The sequence below is a fragment of the Coffea eugenioides genome, chromosome 9, assembly GCF_003713205.1.
Source record: "Coffea eugenioides isolate CCC68of chromosome 9, Ceug_1.0, whole genome shotgun sequence".
NCBI lineage: Eukaryota > Viridiplantae > Streptophyta > Magnoliopsida > Gentianales > Rubiaceae > Coffea > Coffea eugenioides.
This window is the reverse complement of record NC_040043.1, coordinates 38014974-38028431: the sequence shown is the minus strand read 5'-3', so window position 1 is coordinate 38028431 and position 13458 is coordinate 38014974. Positions and strand designations below refer to the sequence as shown.

Below are 13458 nucleotides of genomic sequence, written 5' to 3'. Positions count from 1 at the left end.
CACAACGCGAGTAGATCATATCGAGGAACACAAAGATAATACTTGTGAATCTCTCTGTGAGATGGCCCGTGCGTCCACCGGCAATGAAGAAGGTCGTGTGCCTACCAGCAATGAAGAGGTGAACGTCACAAGTATCACTTTTACTAGTGCAGACTTGTTGCTTGGGTCAACACCCCATAACCGTCCTTTGTTTGTGACTGGTTATGCAAAGGAGCAAAAAGTGAATAGAATGTTGATAGATGGAGGTTCCGCAGTCAATATTCTCCCTTTATAAACTCTGAAGGAGCTTGGTATCCCGGTTGATGAACTCTCCAATAGCCGACTGATGATTCAAGGCTTCAATCAAGGAGGGCAAAGAGCTCTTGGGTCACTAAATTTGGAGATAATCATTGATGACATGACGTCCAGAGCACTATTGTATGTGATAGATGCTAAAACAACATACAATGTATTGTTGGGAAGGCCCTGGATTCATGAAAATGGAGTTGTACCTTCAACTCTTCATCAATGCTTCAAGTACTGTCAAAACGGGGTGGCAAGAAGTGTGAAAGCTGATGATAATCCTTTCACTGAGGCGGAAACATATATCGCCGATGCCAAATTTTACATCAAAAGGCACATTGCGAAGGATAAATCTGAGCAACCTCTATCTGGGGATAAAATCCAGAACCCCGAATCTCCAAATGCAAAAGGGGAGAAAGTGATGATTTTGAAATCAAAAGAGGAAGTTCGTGAAGAAACTGATGTTTCATTGCCACACAATGAATCAGTTGTCTTTCGTTGCCCTCCCAAATCAAGAATGGAACAGGGACAGTCACCTGCAATTCAGCATGAAACTCTAAAAGATTTGACTCTTCCGGTAGCTCATCTTGATACAAAAAAGGCGTCATCTTCTCAACTTAAAAGGTCTAACTTTTTAAGCAAAGAATCTGAAGTTGAACAAGACACCATACCAAAGTCAAGAACTAAAGAAGGTTTTGATCCTATCGCTTATAAGCTTCTCGCTAAGGCTGGATACGATCTCAAAGAATCTGCGGTGTTAAATGTTCCATCTCGTCAATCTACTAGTGACATGATTCATGGGTTGAATTCTACCCAAAAGATGTTGAAGGAAAAGGGATACGCTGTTGAAAATCCCAAATTTGGCCTTGGCTACTCTTCTCCTACACCAATCCGCATCAAGATCAATAGAGTTAGTAGCCAATATATTGCTATAGAGGATGAGTCTTCTCAAATAGTTGGTAAATTTCAAGCTTTTCATGAAAAGGAGAATAAAACTCCACGGGTATCTGTTTTTAAGAGATTAGGACCACAAAGAAGACAAAAGCCTCAATACTCTCATAAGAGTAAAGGAAAAATGGCAAAGTCATTGCAAAATCTTGAAAAACCTTCTAATGGTTCTCATAAATTCGGTAGTAGCATTCCTTCGAGAATGAGAAGATGCACAGATCTTGTAATAAAGTGTGGGACTGAATTGAGGGTCAGGGAGCATACCGTGGTGTACACAAGACCAAAAGAGGATGATGAAGAGAGTGTTGCTTCATGCAATCATATAACTATAATTGACGGTGACTCGCCTGAAGAAGAAGAAGATGCTGAAGAGGCTCCACCTGAATTGGAGGAAGGTGTTAAGGCCACTGTGGATGATCTAAAGGAGGTCAATCTTGGTACTTCAGAGAACCCACGTCCAATATATGTAAGTGCTTCATTGAGTCCTGACGAAGAGAAGGCATATATTGAACTCTTGTGGGAGTATCAAGATATTTTTGCATGGACTTATAAAGAAATGCCGGATTTAAACCCAAAAGTGGCCGTCCACCATTTGGCTGTTAAAAAGGGAGTTCGACCTGTGAAGCAAGCACAACGGCGATTTAGACCCGATTTGATTCCGTTGATCGAAATTGAAGTCAATAAACTCATTGAAGCCGGGTTTATTCGTGAAGTTAAATATCCCACATGGATTTCGAGTATCGTGCCTGTGCGAAAGAAGAATGGACAAATCCGCATTTGTGTCGATTTCAGGGATGTTAACAATGCTTGTCCCAAAGATGACTTCCCTTTACCAATCACTGAACTCATGATTGATGCAACTACTGGGCATGAAGTTCTGTCGTTTATGGATGGCTCTTCTGGATATAATCAAATTCGATTGGCACCGGAGGATGAGGAGCTCACTGCATTTCGTACTCCTAAGGGTATTTATTGTTATAAAGTGATGCCCTTTGGTCTCAAAAATGCTGGTGCCACATATCAAAGAGCAATGCAAAGTATCTTTGACGACATGCTTCATAAGAATATCGAGTGTTATGTGGATGATTTAGTTGTGAAATCAAAGAAAAGAAATAATCACTTGGAGGATTTGAGACAAGTTTTCGATCGGTTGAGAAGGTATCAACTCAAAATGAACCCTCTCAAGTGTGCATTTGGAGTCACGTCGGGGAAATTTCTTGGTTTTGTGGTTCGCCATCGAGGCATTGAAATTGATCAGGCCAAAATTGATGCTATATTGAGGATGCCTGAACCTCGTGACATTCATGAATTGAAAAGTCTTCAAGGGCGATTAGCTTATCTGCGGAGATTTATCTCAAATTTAGCAGGAAGGTGTCAGCCATTTAGTCGATTGATGAAGAAAGATGTGCCATTTCAATGGGATGAGGCATGTAGTAATGCATTCAATAGCATTAAGTCTTATCTTATGAAAGCACCTGTGTTGGCTGCACCTATTCATGGAAAGCCCTTACTCCTTTATATTGCCGCCCAAGAACGATCGATGGGGGCATTGCTCGCTCAAGAAAATAATGAAGGAAAGGAGGTTGCCCTTTATTATTTAAGCAGAATGATGACCCCCAACGAACTAAATTACTCGCCAATTGAAAAGTTGTGCTTAGCCCTTATTTTTGCAATACAGAAGTTAAAGCACTACTTTCAAGCGCATAGTGTGAGGCTCATTTCCAGGGCGAATCCCATAAAATATGTGATGAGCAGACCAGTGCTGTCCGACCGTCTAGCTAGATGGTATCTTCAACTACAACAGTTTGAAATTATTTATGTGCCTCAAAAAGCTGTGAAGGGACAAGTTCTGGCAGATTTTCTTGCTGATCACCCGATACCTGCTGAATGGGAACTAAGTGATGACTTACCGGATGAGGATGTACTCCTTATCGAGATTCGTCCACCATGGAAGATGTATTTTGATGGTGCGGCTCATCGTCATGGAGCTGGAGCAGGGATTGTATTCGTGACTCCTGATGGAGGGATATTGCTATACTCTTTTACTCTAAGTCATCATTGTTCAAACAATGTCGCTGAGTACCAAGCTCTCATACTCGGACTTGAAATAGCTGTTGATATGGAACAGTTGGACATTCAAATCTATGGTGACTCTCAATTAGTGGTTAACCAACTCTTGGGAAGTTATGAAGTCAAAAAGTCCGAGTTAATTCCGTATCACAAATATGCAACGCAACTAATGAGGCGGCTTGGAGGTGCAAGTATTAAGCATGTTCCTAGAAGGGAAAATAAGCAAGCTGATGCATTAGCTGCGCTAGCCTCTTCACTTACCATGCCGGATCATGAGATACAAGTCCGTGTGTGCCGAAAGTGGGTAGTTCCATCACTGATTGATGATGAAAATATTGAAGGAGGCGACGCTCATGTGGTCTCAACCTATGAAATTGACAAAGAAGATTGGAGACAACCCCTCGTTGATTATCTCAAGTATCAAAAATTACCTGAGGAGCAACGTAGAAGAATTGACATCCGTCGTCGAGCCCCTCGTTTTATCTTGTACAAGGACACGCTGTACCGAAGATCATTTGAAGGTGTACTGTTGCGCTGTCTAAACGAAGACGAGGCATATCGGGCGATGCACGAAGCACATTCTGGAATATGTGGAGCACATCAATCCGGTCCCAAGTTACATTTTCGGATTAAAAGGATGGGCTACTATTGGCCTACTATGGTCAAAGATTGCATAGAATATGCTCAAAGATGTCAAGCTTGCCAGTTTCATGCAAATTACATTCATCAACCACCTGAGCCGTTACACCCGACCGTTGCTTCTTGGCCTTTTGATGCTTGGGGCCTTGATGTTGTGGGGCCATTACCAAAGTCATCCGGTCAACACTTATATATATTGGCTGCGACCGACTACTTTTCTAAGTGGGCTGAAGCCATACCGCTCAAGCAAGTTAGAAAGGAAGATGTGGTGAATTTTATTCGTGTGAATATTATTTACCGTTATGGAGTTCCCCGGTACATTATCACTGATAATGGAAAATCCTTCTCCAATGGCTTGATGGATAAGTTATGTGAGAAATTTAATCTCAAGCAACGCAAGTCCTCCATGTATAATGCCCCCGCCAATGGTCTCGCAGAGGCATTCAACAAAACTTTATGTAACTTGTTGAAGAAAGTGGTGGCAAAGTCAAAGAAGGATTGGCACGAAAGGATAGGCGAAACTCTTTGGGCCTATCGCACCACATACCGAACTCCGACGCAAGCCACACCATATGCCTTGGTCTATGGTGTAGAAGCTGTTCTGCCCCTTGAGCAACAAATTCCTTCTTTGAGAATTGCTATCCAAGAAGGGCTCACGGAGGAAGAAAATGTTCGCCTGCGCCTTGAAGAGTTGGAAGCTTTGGATGAAAAGAGATTGGAGGCCCAACAAAATCTGGAGTGCTATCAAGCCCGTCTCTCTAGAGCTTTTAATAAGAAAGTTCGACGTCGCTCCTTTCAAGTCGGGGACATGGTACTTGCCGTTCGAAGGCCAATAGTTATGACTCATCGCACTAAAGACAAATTCGTCTCTAAATGGGATGGGCCGTACATTGTTCGAGAAGTCTACACGAATGGTGCGTACAAATTAGTGGACAAAGATGGCGTGAAAGTTGGTCCTATAAATGGAAAATTCGTGAAGTTATACATGCCATAAAAAAAAAAAGTGAAGTACTCCATGACGCATGAGTCTAAACTGCATGTTGCTCCAAACCCGCATGAGCTAAAACTGTGGACAACAACCACCAATAGTGTAGCATGTGGTTAAACTGCTGAAACACTCCACCAAATCTAAGGTGGTAAACAAAAGGATACTCCTGACCCGCAAGAGTTTAAACTGTGAATGGTAGGAACTACGTGTGACTTGATTCCCTGTTGGGATACGTAGGCAGCTTAGAGGGCAACTTCTAAGTTCAGTTACAATTATATAAAACTAAATCCTTTGTCCGGATGATTCTTTTGATAAAAAAAAAAGGAGCGTTCATCTTTAAGACAATTCGAATTATTTTGTGACATATACTTGAAAGTGTATTATTCAGATTACCAAATTATTTGGATAATTATCTTTTCAAGTGTGATCAAAATTATGCAAAGATAGAATTGTTCATACTACAATTGATAGTCTAAAATGGTGGCTATCGAAAAAGCAAATAAAGACGAGGACGTCTGCAAGAATGTGAAAAAGAGAGAGCAAGTTTCATTATGAAATGTTTATGCACATAGCTACACGCTTTGAGCAGGTAACAAAAGATGAAATTTGAAACAAAGTAAAAGATTGCAACTATTTCTAGAATTCAAATAACGACAGCTCCTTTTGGTTGCTTTCAAGTAACGCTTGCATCTTGTCCAAAGTTTGACTCTCCTCAGCAAGTAGGGGCGGGGAATTCTCGATCTTTCGAACTTCATTTTGTAAGTCGACCATCACGCCTTGCACTCGGGTAAGATCATCTTGCTCTTCTCGTAGCAGTGAAAGCGTCTCCTTCCTGTGAGTATCCAAGAACTCAAGTCGCTTCCTCAACTCTACTTCCTCGCGATCAATCTCCTTAAGCTTCAACATGTGTGTTGAGATCTTCTCTGCCTGTTGTCTCTCCTTACTCTGAGCGTCTCTAAGATGTTGGGTAGCCGTAGAAAGCAACTCATCATATGATTCAGCTGGAATTTTATTTGAGAGAGAAGATTTCACTGCAACGTAACGAGCTGCATTTGCAAAGAAAGCCTTTAAAAGGCCTTGCAAATTTGAGATATCCGCGGCATTGAAGCTTTGCATTTCCTCTATGATTTCGTTGGCTTTCATTTCAAGTGCAGGCATGCGCTCTAAGGCTGTTTGAGATATCATCACCCTCAAGTTATTCCACAACATTTGGATATAGTCTCGACGGCATGTTGAGATCACATTTTGGGGGCAAAATTCAGATACTCGAGGTGCCCTTGGCCACGATGGTGGATCGAAAATTTTGAGTTTCTTTTGGGCCGATGGAGTCATATGTTCCACCTTCTGTGGCGTGATTTGCTGAATCACATTTCCATCCTCTACTGCCTTTTTGGAATTCTCACTAGCACCCATTTGTTGGGTAGAACTGATCACTTGTTTGGCCAAAAGTTCAAATGCAGTAGGTCCTTCAACTGATATTTGACTTGGTTCTCCATCATCAATGAAGATCAAGTCTTGATCATCCAACTGTAAGGAAAACGTTATGAGACAAATCATGAATATGAAATTGACAAGTAGATTTCAAATGCTAAATTAAAGAAGGCAAGGGGGGTCCTTACAATATTGACACGGCTTATACCAGGCACAGATATATCCGGAATGTCTTTAAAGAGTTCCTTAGGATCTAAACCAATATCATCCAAAGGGAAAGTCATTACCTTGGACTTCTTGCGCTTCCAATGCTGGTCCGTGCTAGTGGATTGCTCATCCTCCTCATCAAAAGGCTCGCTCCTCTTCTCCTCATGTGAATTGCAAGAATCATGATCAATGGCTTTCACAATTTTTGAGGGAAGACGAACTGAAGTACCCTTCGAAAATTGTTCATTAGGGGTAAGGTCCTCAAGGGTAGCAACCTTGTTGTTTGAACTCTTCAAAATTTCCTTCTCGTTTCTCACAGTCTTTTGCTTCATCTCAAGACTGTTGTCAACCTTGGAGAGATTGTTCAGATTTGCAAGTTCCTTCCCTTTTGACCTCTTCTGCTCCCCACTTGATTGGATACTCTTAATCAAAGTATCACGCCCTTTGAGGAGGTAATCATCATGTACCGTAGACCACCATGTTTGAAAGCCTGAAGATGTGTGCTTGCTAGCATTCAAGGGATAGCTAGGAAAAAGTATCTTTGACTCTGTTTTACTACGAATAGCAGTGCGCCAGAGTATTCGACTCAAGTCATAATTTGTGGAACGCACATCTGCCCCGAGTTCCTGTGGAGGAACTTGATAAAACCCGAATTGTCGCGCGAATCTATATGGACTATATGGCTCAACAAGGAAATCCCCTTCAGCATGCAAAACTAAGTAATTTGAGCAGGCGCTTACAAAATAACTTAGTTCGAGATTTGCTAGTTTGCCATCGTCAACAAAGAGTTCATTGCGATTCTTCACAAGAGAAGTGATTCCCCAAGTTACTTTATCTCCCTGATGAATGAGGTCGCGAGCACTATTTTCATCAAAGTATCGTGCGCCACCCTCTCCAGAATAGTTGGTCATGGTAGGTCCAGGCATGGTATTTGGAGTCGAATAATGGGTAGAGAAATAACTCGCTAACCAAGCATATACGTAGTGCACCGGAAAAGCCGCACGTGCACATCCTGGGGTAGCTGAGTTTGAAATTTTATCAAGCCCACGGTATATGCTTAGCAGGACAGGAACAGCAAGGCAAGTCTTACGACCGGCAGCCATCATACTAGCCATTTTGAAAGTAGATGGTCTAATATAGTGGGGGTCCTCATCTGGTAAAACAAAGACACAGAGCCAGCAAGATATAAACGCTGCAAGATAACTCTCTTCCCGCAAGTGAAGTTTAACTCCGATGGTATTAAATACACCATTGTCTTGACTTGAAAATTTGCGCGGTTGTCCAATTTCGCCATCCGGATTTTGGGTTGCTTGAGCACGAGATGCCCTCTTTATCCTTCTCTGCTTTGGCTTTGAGTACCTGGTTTTGCCTTTAAACCAGAAATTAATCCACTGGTCAGCAGAAACTCCAGCTTTGTTGGATTCCCCACGTTGGAGATGATGTAAGGCTGCGAACAGATACTCACAACTTTGTGGAATATGCCTTAATTTCTTTTCATTAACCCCAGTTAGCTCCTCCGCGCATGGGATTACCTCTTCATAGATACCCCCGATGATTGGAAGTCCCCCCAACTTGTGCAAGTCCCAAAGTGAAAGAGACAGTTCTCCAACAGATGTATGCAAGGTATTAGTGTCCGGACACCACGCCTCGCAGAATGCTCTAAGTACATGGAGGTTCCTATCATATGTGAAAAGCGAAGCATATAAGGCATCAAACAAGCAATTTTCACGGAGTTCTTGTTTGTTCCTGCCGAGAATATCCTCCAACCACTCCCAATAATTCTCGATGTAACTGAATGCACCACTGAGTCTCAAGGAAGGACCCCAATGTGCATCTCCATCTATGATCCGCCTGCCAAGGGTCTGAAAAGGAGTTGTCCTTGGCTCCTTATGATGAATAAGGGATTTCAAGGAGTGAACCTTCGTGCCATCATCTTGAGGAAGGTCGAGTGACCAATTCTTTAACTCTGGGTACTGGTGAGAAGGCCACTTACCTGAGTAACTTCCTTGTATAGGGGGATGCACTAATAATTTCGTTCCTTTGTCACCAGAGTCACCTTCGCTGTCAGTGATAAGGAGATACTTTTCGTTTGAAGAAGCGACTTCCTTGAACACCACCATTGCATCAAGACTAACCTGCAACAAAAGGAAGGAAAAAGAAAGTTTGGTTAAAATAGCAGGGTTGAAAGTAGTAAAAGACTTCTTGAATTTTGGGTGAGTTTTATTGAAGTGGGTAATTGCATCTCCTTGGTACTCCTCAAGCCATAATATGGCTCTCGTGGGAGTTTGCGGTTGCGCCATCTTCAAATTTTGGTTGCGCCATCTCCTTGGTACTCCTCAAGCCATAATATGGCTCTCGTGGGAGTTTGCGGTTGCACCTTCTTCAAATTTCTTGGTTGCACCTTCTTCATGTACTCCTCAAGCCATAATATGGCTCTCGTGGGAGTTTGCGGTTGCGCCATCTTCAAATTTCTTGGTTTCACCTTCTTCATGTACTCCTCAAGCCATAACATGGCTCTCGTGGGAGTTTGCGGTTGCGCCATCTTCAAATTTCTTGGTTGCACCTTCTTCATGTACTCTTCAAGCCATAATATGGCTCTCGTGGGAATTGGCGGTTGCACCTTCTTCAAATTGAGTGTCCACCGTGTATGTTGTAACGAGGGATCCTCCCTTCGTGGAAAAAAAAAAGGGAAAAAATGGCATTGACAAGAAATAAATGCCATAAAGTATGTGAATTACCTTAGCGTTTTGAAGTCCAAGAGCTACGGTCCTAAAATTGTGGACACAATTGGGACGTCAATTTGCTCCAGTAAGAAGTGTCAATGTCAGCTGCAACTTGAAAAAAAAAAACAAAAAAAAATCCATCAAGAGCAAAATTTTGCCTTGCTTCCTAAGAAGGGACATTCAAGAGAAAGACACGGCATGTGGCATGTGTGTTGCCCTAACCAATTAGCATCAGTGGGAAATTACATGGAAATAACTTCAATTGCAATTTAAATGAAAAACATTGTGGAGTTTGCGTGGATCGAGAGGGCTATGGTGTGCAACAATGGAAAGAAAACGAGTATACTTTGCAAAGTAACAACCGAAGTTTAAAGTGGTCTTGGCCCTAGGTTCAATAATTAATCTGTGCTCGCTAAGTTTTGTTGGAGTTATTTGGCAAGTAATTGAGCTACTTGAAGAACACATGCAATTTTTCAGCAATAAAAGGTGCACAAGAATCAAATTTGCAGCAGTGACATGCAATATGTCTATCGAGTTAAAAAGAAAATCTTGGATCCCTTGATACTATGTGGTAAAAAAATATATATATATAGCCCATTCGGCAAACATTGTGCGAGTGTTAATAAAAAAAAAAAGAAAAAAAAAGCTGGAAATCAAGACTAAAAGGAGGCTCAATGATTACCTCGGTGGTGTCAAGAATTTTTCTGGTTTGTTCTCTCCCCACGATGCTGCGATTTGTTTAGCTATGTTCGAAGCCGCAAGGAGCAATTGAAGAACTCAAACTGTAAGGGATCTTATTGTTTAGCTGTACTTGAAGCCGTAAGGGATCCCATTGGTTTCTTTTATAGAACTCAAGCCATGCAATAATAAAAAAAAAGGAAGTCACAGTTCATTTGGGAGTTGCAAGGATCGGACATTGTGACATGACAAATTCGGTTCCAAGAGTTAGAAGTGTCCAGTTGTTTATTTTGGCAATAGTCAACTTGTTGCAGTGATACCCAATTGGACATTTCCATTCCTTATTTCAAAGCATTGCCGGTTACTTTAAACATTTGAGTAATCTTAAGAAGAGGAGCATTACTTCTGTTTTTTGTCTTTGTTTTCTCTCCATTTCCGAGGTGCTCAACTTGGTAGAATTGGTTTTGGCAATTACCAATTCATTGCAAGTGCTCAATGAATTTTGCAATGCTCAACGAATTTTGCTCAATTCCAAATGAATTCGGCAGTACTCAATTCGGCAGGCACTTGCCCAATTACCAATTCATTGCAAGTGCTCAATGAATTCGGCAATGCTCAATTTGGAAATAATCGAAGGTGGTATGTTTCTAATTCTCTTGGAATCAATTGCAAGTCAAAAGGGAAAATGGGCTGCTGTCTCTTTAAAGCATTGAAGCCACGGCAGTATGATTCTATACATGAATCAATTGGAAGCTACAAGTTTCGGCAATTGTGCTTCTTTAAATCAAGCTTAAGAAATCAATTCCAATTTGGAAGCTACAAGTTTCGGCAGTAGTACTTCTTTAAATTAAGTTTGAGAAATCAATTCCAATTTGGAAGCTACAAGTTTCGGCAATGGTACTTTTTTAAGTCAAGTTTAAGAAATCAATTCCAATTTGCTTGTGAATAGGATTCGGCAGCCATCGATTTTGCTTCCTGGTTTGAAACCTCATGCAAGGTGGTGAAAGTTAACATGTTCAGCTGTCTAAAGTGGAAGTTTCATGATAAGTATTGAATGGGAAGTTTCCACAGAACAAATTGGTAGCCATGCTTTGATTATTAAATGTTTAGGCGGTGCAATGGTCATAGAAGGATTCCTAATGCAAATAAGGCTACATTGAAGTTGCTGAAAGTGAAATTCAATTAATGGCGCCTATTGGAACTTCCAGGTGAAGAATATCTATGGAGCAAAGTCTTCAAGGGACATGAGACCATTCTTGTCGGAATAATATCGATTGGAACGTTTGAGCTTTAATGTCTGGTGTCTTTAATGTATTGCAACTTTAAGTTAATGGCAGTCACTTGGACTAGTCTCCAATGGAATTCCAAAGACCAACAGAGCAGCAATTCGAGCAATACAATTGGCTTTGGCAATTGCCAAGCCATTGAGTTCCGAGACTAATTGCAACAATTACATTGTAATGACATGGGGAATAATCCTATGCATCACACTTTGCCGTAGACCACATGTAATCCGTGAATGGTGTAGACTTTTTATGATCTTCGATCACATGTATTAACCCAGGCTCTTGTTGCTTGCCCACCAAATCGGCAAAGGAATTGGCTTCTCTTGAAAAAAAAAAATCAAGTACTTTAAGTCTCAATTACATCCTTGACAAGCAAGTCCCAATTGAGTCTTGAAGTGGGGGCATTTGTAGACAAAGAAAATTTATTTAATTTATTTAGTCAAGATTTATTTAAATTAAATCGATCTTGATTAAATTAAATTAAATTATACAAGTCCATTATGTTTTGGACTGGCAAATTGGGCCAATATTATATGGGATATTAAATCAAATTAAATTCATAGTGTCCATTTAAGTTAGAGTGAATTGATTGCTTTATTAATTCACCATGGACCATTTGGGTTGGCCCACTAGTTAAGCCCAAATTAAATGGGTTTCTTGAGTTATAAGTTACCCAAAATGCAGGAAGATATCTGGAGGGTTTTCTTGAAGACCTAGCCTACATATTTTGGCTATAAATAGAGGTCTTCTCTCAAGGCAAAGAGATAGAAAAATCCCTAACATTCGGAGAAACTCTGTCAAATTCCCTCAAGAGCTTTCTTCCTCAAATCCAAGTCCAAATCAAGTCAAACAAATCCTCCTGCTATCGGTGTTGAAGACTCGAAGTTCCAAGTGTTTGACGCCATCATCAAATCAATCGTTTTCTACGCCGAAATTGTAGGAAACACCCTTTCGATTGGAGAACAAGTCTTTTCGGCCCTTCAATTGATGCTATTCGAAGAAAAGAATCAGGGGATTAATTTCTTTGATTCAAGAATTTTCAGAGATTGTAACCCGCTTATTATTTGATTTAATAAATTTGATATTTGTGCAAGTTTTCTTGTCTTTTATTTTAGGCAACAAAATTTGTGCTTACAAAGAGAGATCCAAAGTACATAGAGAGAAACACCACGACTTATTGTGCTATTTCAATTATAACACTATTTCGACTAGATTGAAATTCCATTACTTATATTTGCAATATCCATGTAGCATAATATTGGGGAGAAATATTTTGATTTGGTAAAACCTAATCTTATTTCTCATTGATGACATGCTTTGTGTTTATTGAGGTTGTATGATTAAAAACATTTAATCATTAGGATTGTTTAGTACTTTTTAGCATTGGATATGGTATAAATAAAATTTGTTCCCTTTTTTCTGGCTTAATTCACCAATCATCATAATCTAAAGGGATGTTTCATTTTCATAATAATTATCATAATTAATATTGATTTAACAACTAGGACTCATGATACATTTATAATGAGTTCTGTGACGCCCCCACTTTTCCCTAAGGCGAACCAAAGGGTATCCGCGGAACGCCTGCCCAACTCTCGTCAGGACTCAAGACAATTCGATTCAATCTTAATACCATACTAGCCATCACGACAAGATAAAGTAAGAAAGTGCGGAAACTTTCAAGCTTAACAATATATAACAATTAATACAAGCCTACTAAAGAGAAGTCGCTTCCATAACCGACTGTCCAAGTCTTACACCACCAGTTCAAAATACAGCGATTATCCAATTCTTACATCGGATTTCCCAAAATACACATCAAATCCCAAAATATACAACAGCCAAAATATCTAGCCAATTGCATTCGAAACCCTAATACACAAGTACATCCAGAGGGTTTCTCCGAGATTCACTCCAGCTCCTTTCCTGTTAAGGAAAACAAATCTACGGGGTGAGCGATTGCTCGTGAGGCCAAGAACACACATGCAAGCATATTGTCCAAGTAACAATCCCAATTAACGAGTAAAACAATAATATTCAAGTAAATGACAATTAGAGCAAGAAGAGTAAACAGAAACAATACAAGGATATAGGAGCTCTCAGGAGCTATTTTCCATTTGCACGATCAAGAACCTCCACGAGTTGACACTCCGTCAATCGGGTAGGTTATAGTCCGTAGAACCTCACTTATCGTGTCCCCGTTCAC

At 40.6% G+C, this 13458-nt stretch overlaps 1 protein-coding gene across 1 annotated transcript; it reads left to right on the top strand.

The window, feature by feature from the left end:
- The first annotated feature begins 325 nt into the window (after positions 1–325).
- Positions 326–4933, top strand: LOC113782519. Its single transcript, XM_027328410.1, has one exon. It carries the CDS (start codon positions 326–328, stop codon positions 4931–4933), a length of 4608 nt encoding a protein of 1535 aa, XP_027184211.1.
- Positions 4934–13458: the final 8525 nt, after the last annotated feature.

Bases quoted from the DNA above. Each gene is read 5' to 3' on its own strand.
- LOC113782519 (XM_027328410.1), top strand. From the start codon at position 326: ATGATTCAAGGCTTCAATCAAGGAGGGCAAAGAGCTCTTGGGTCACTA.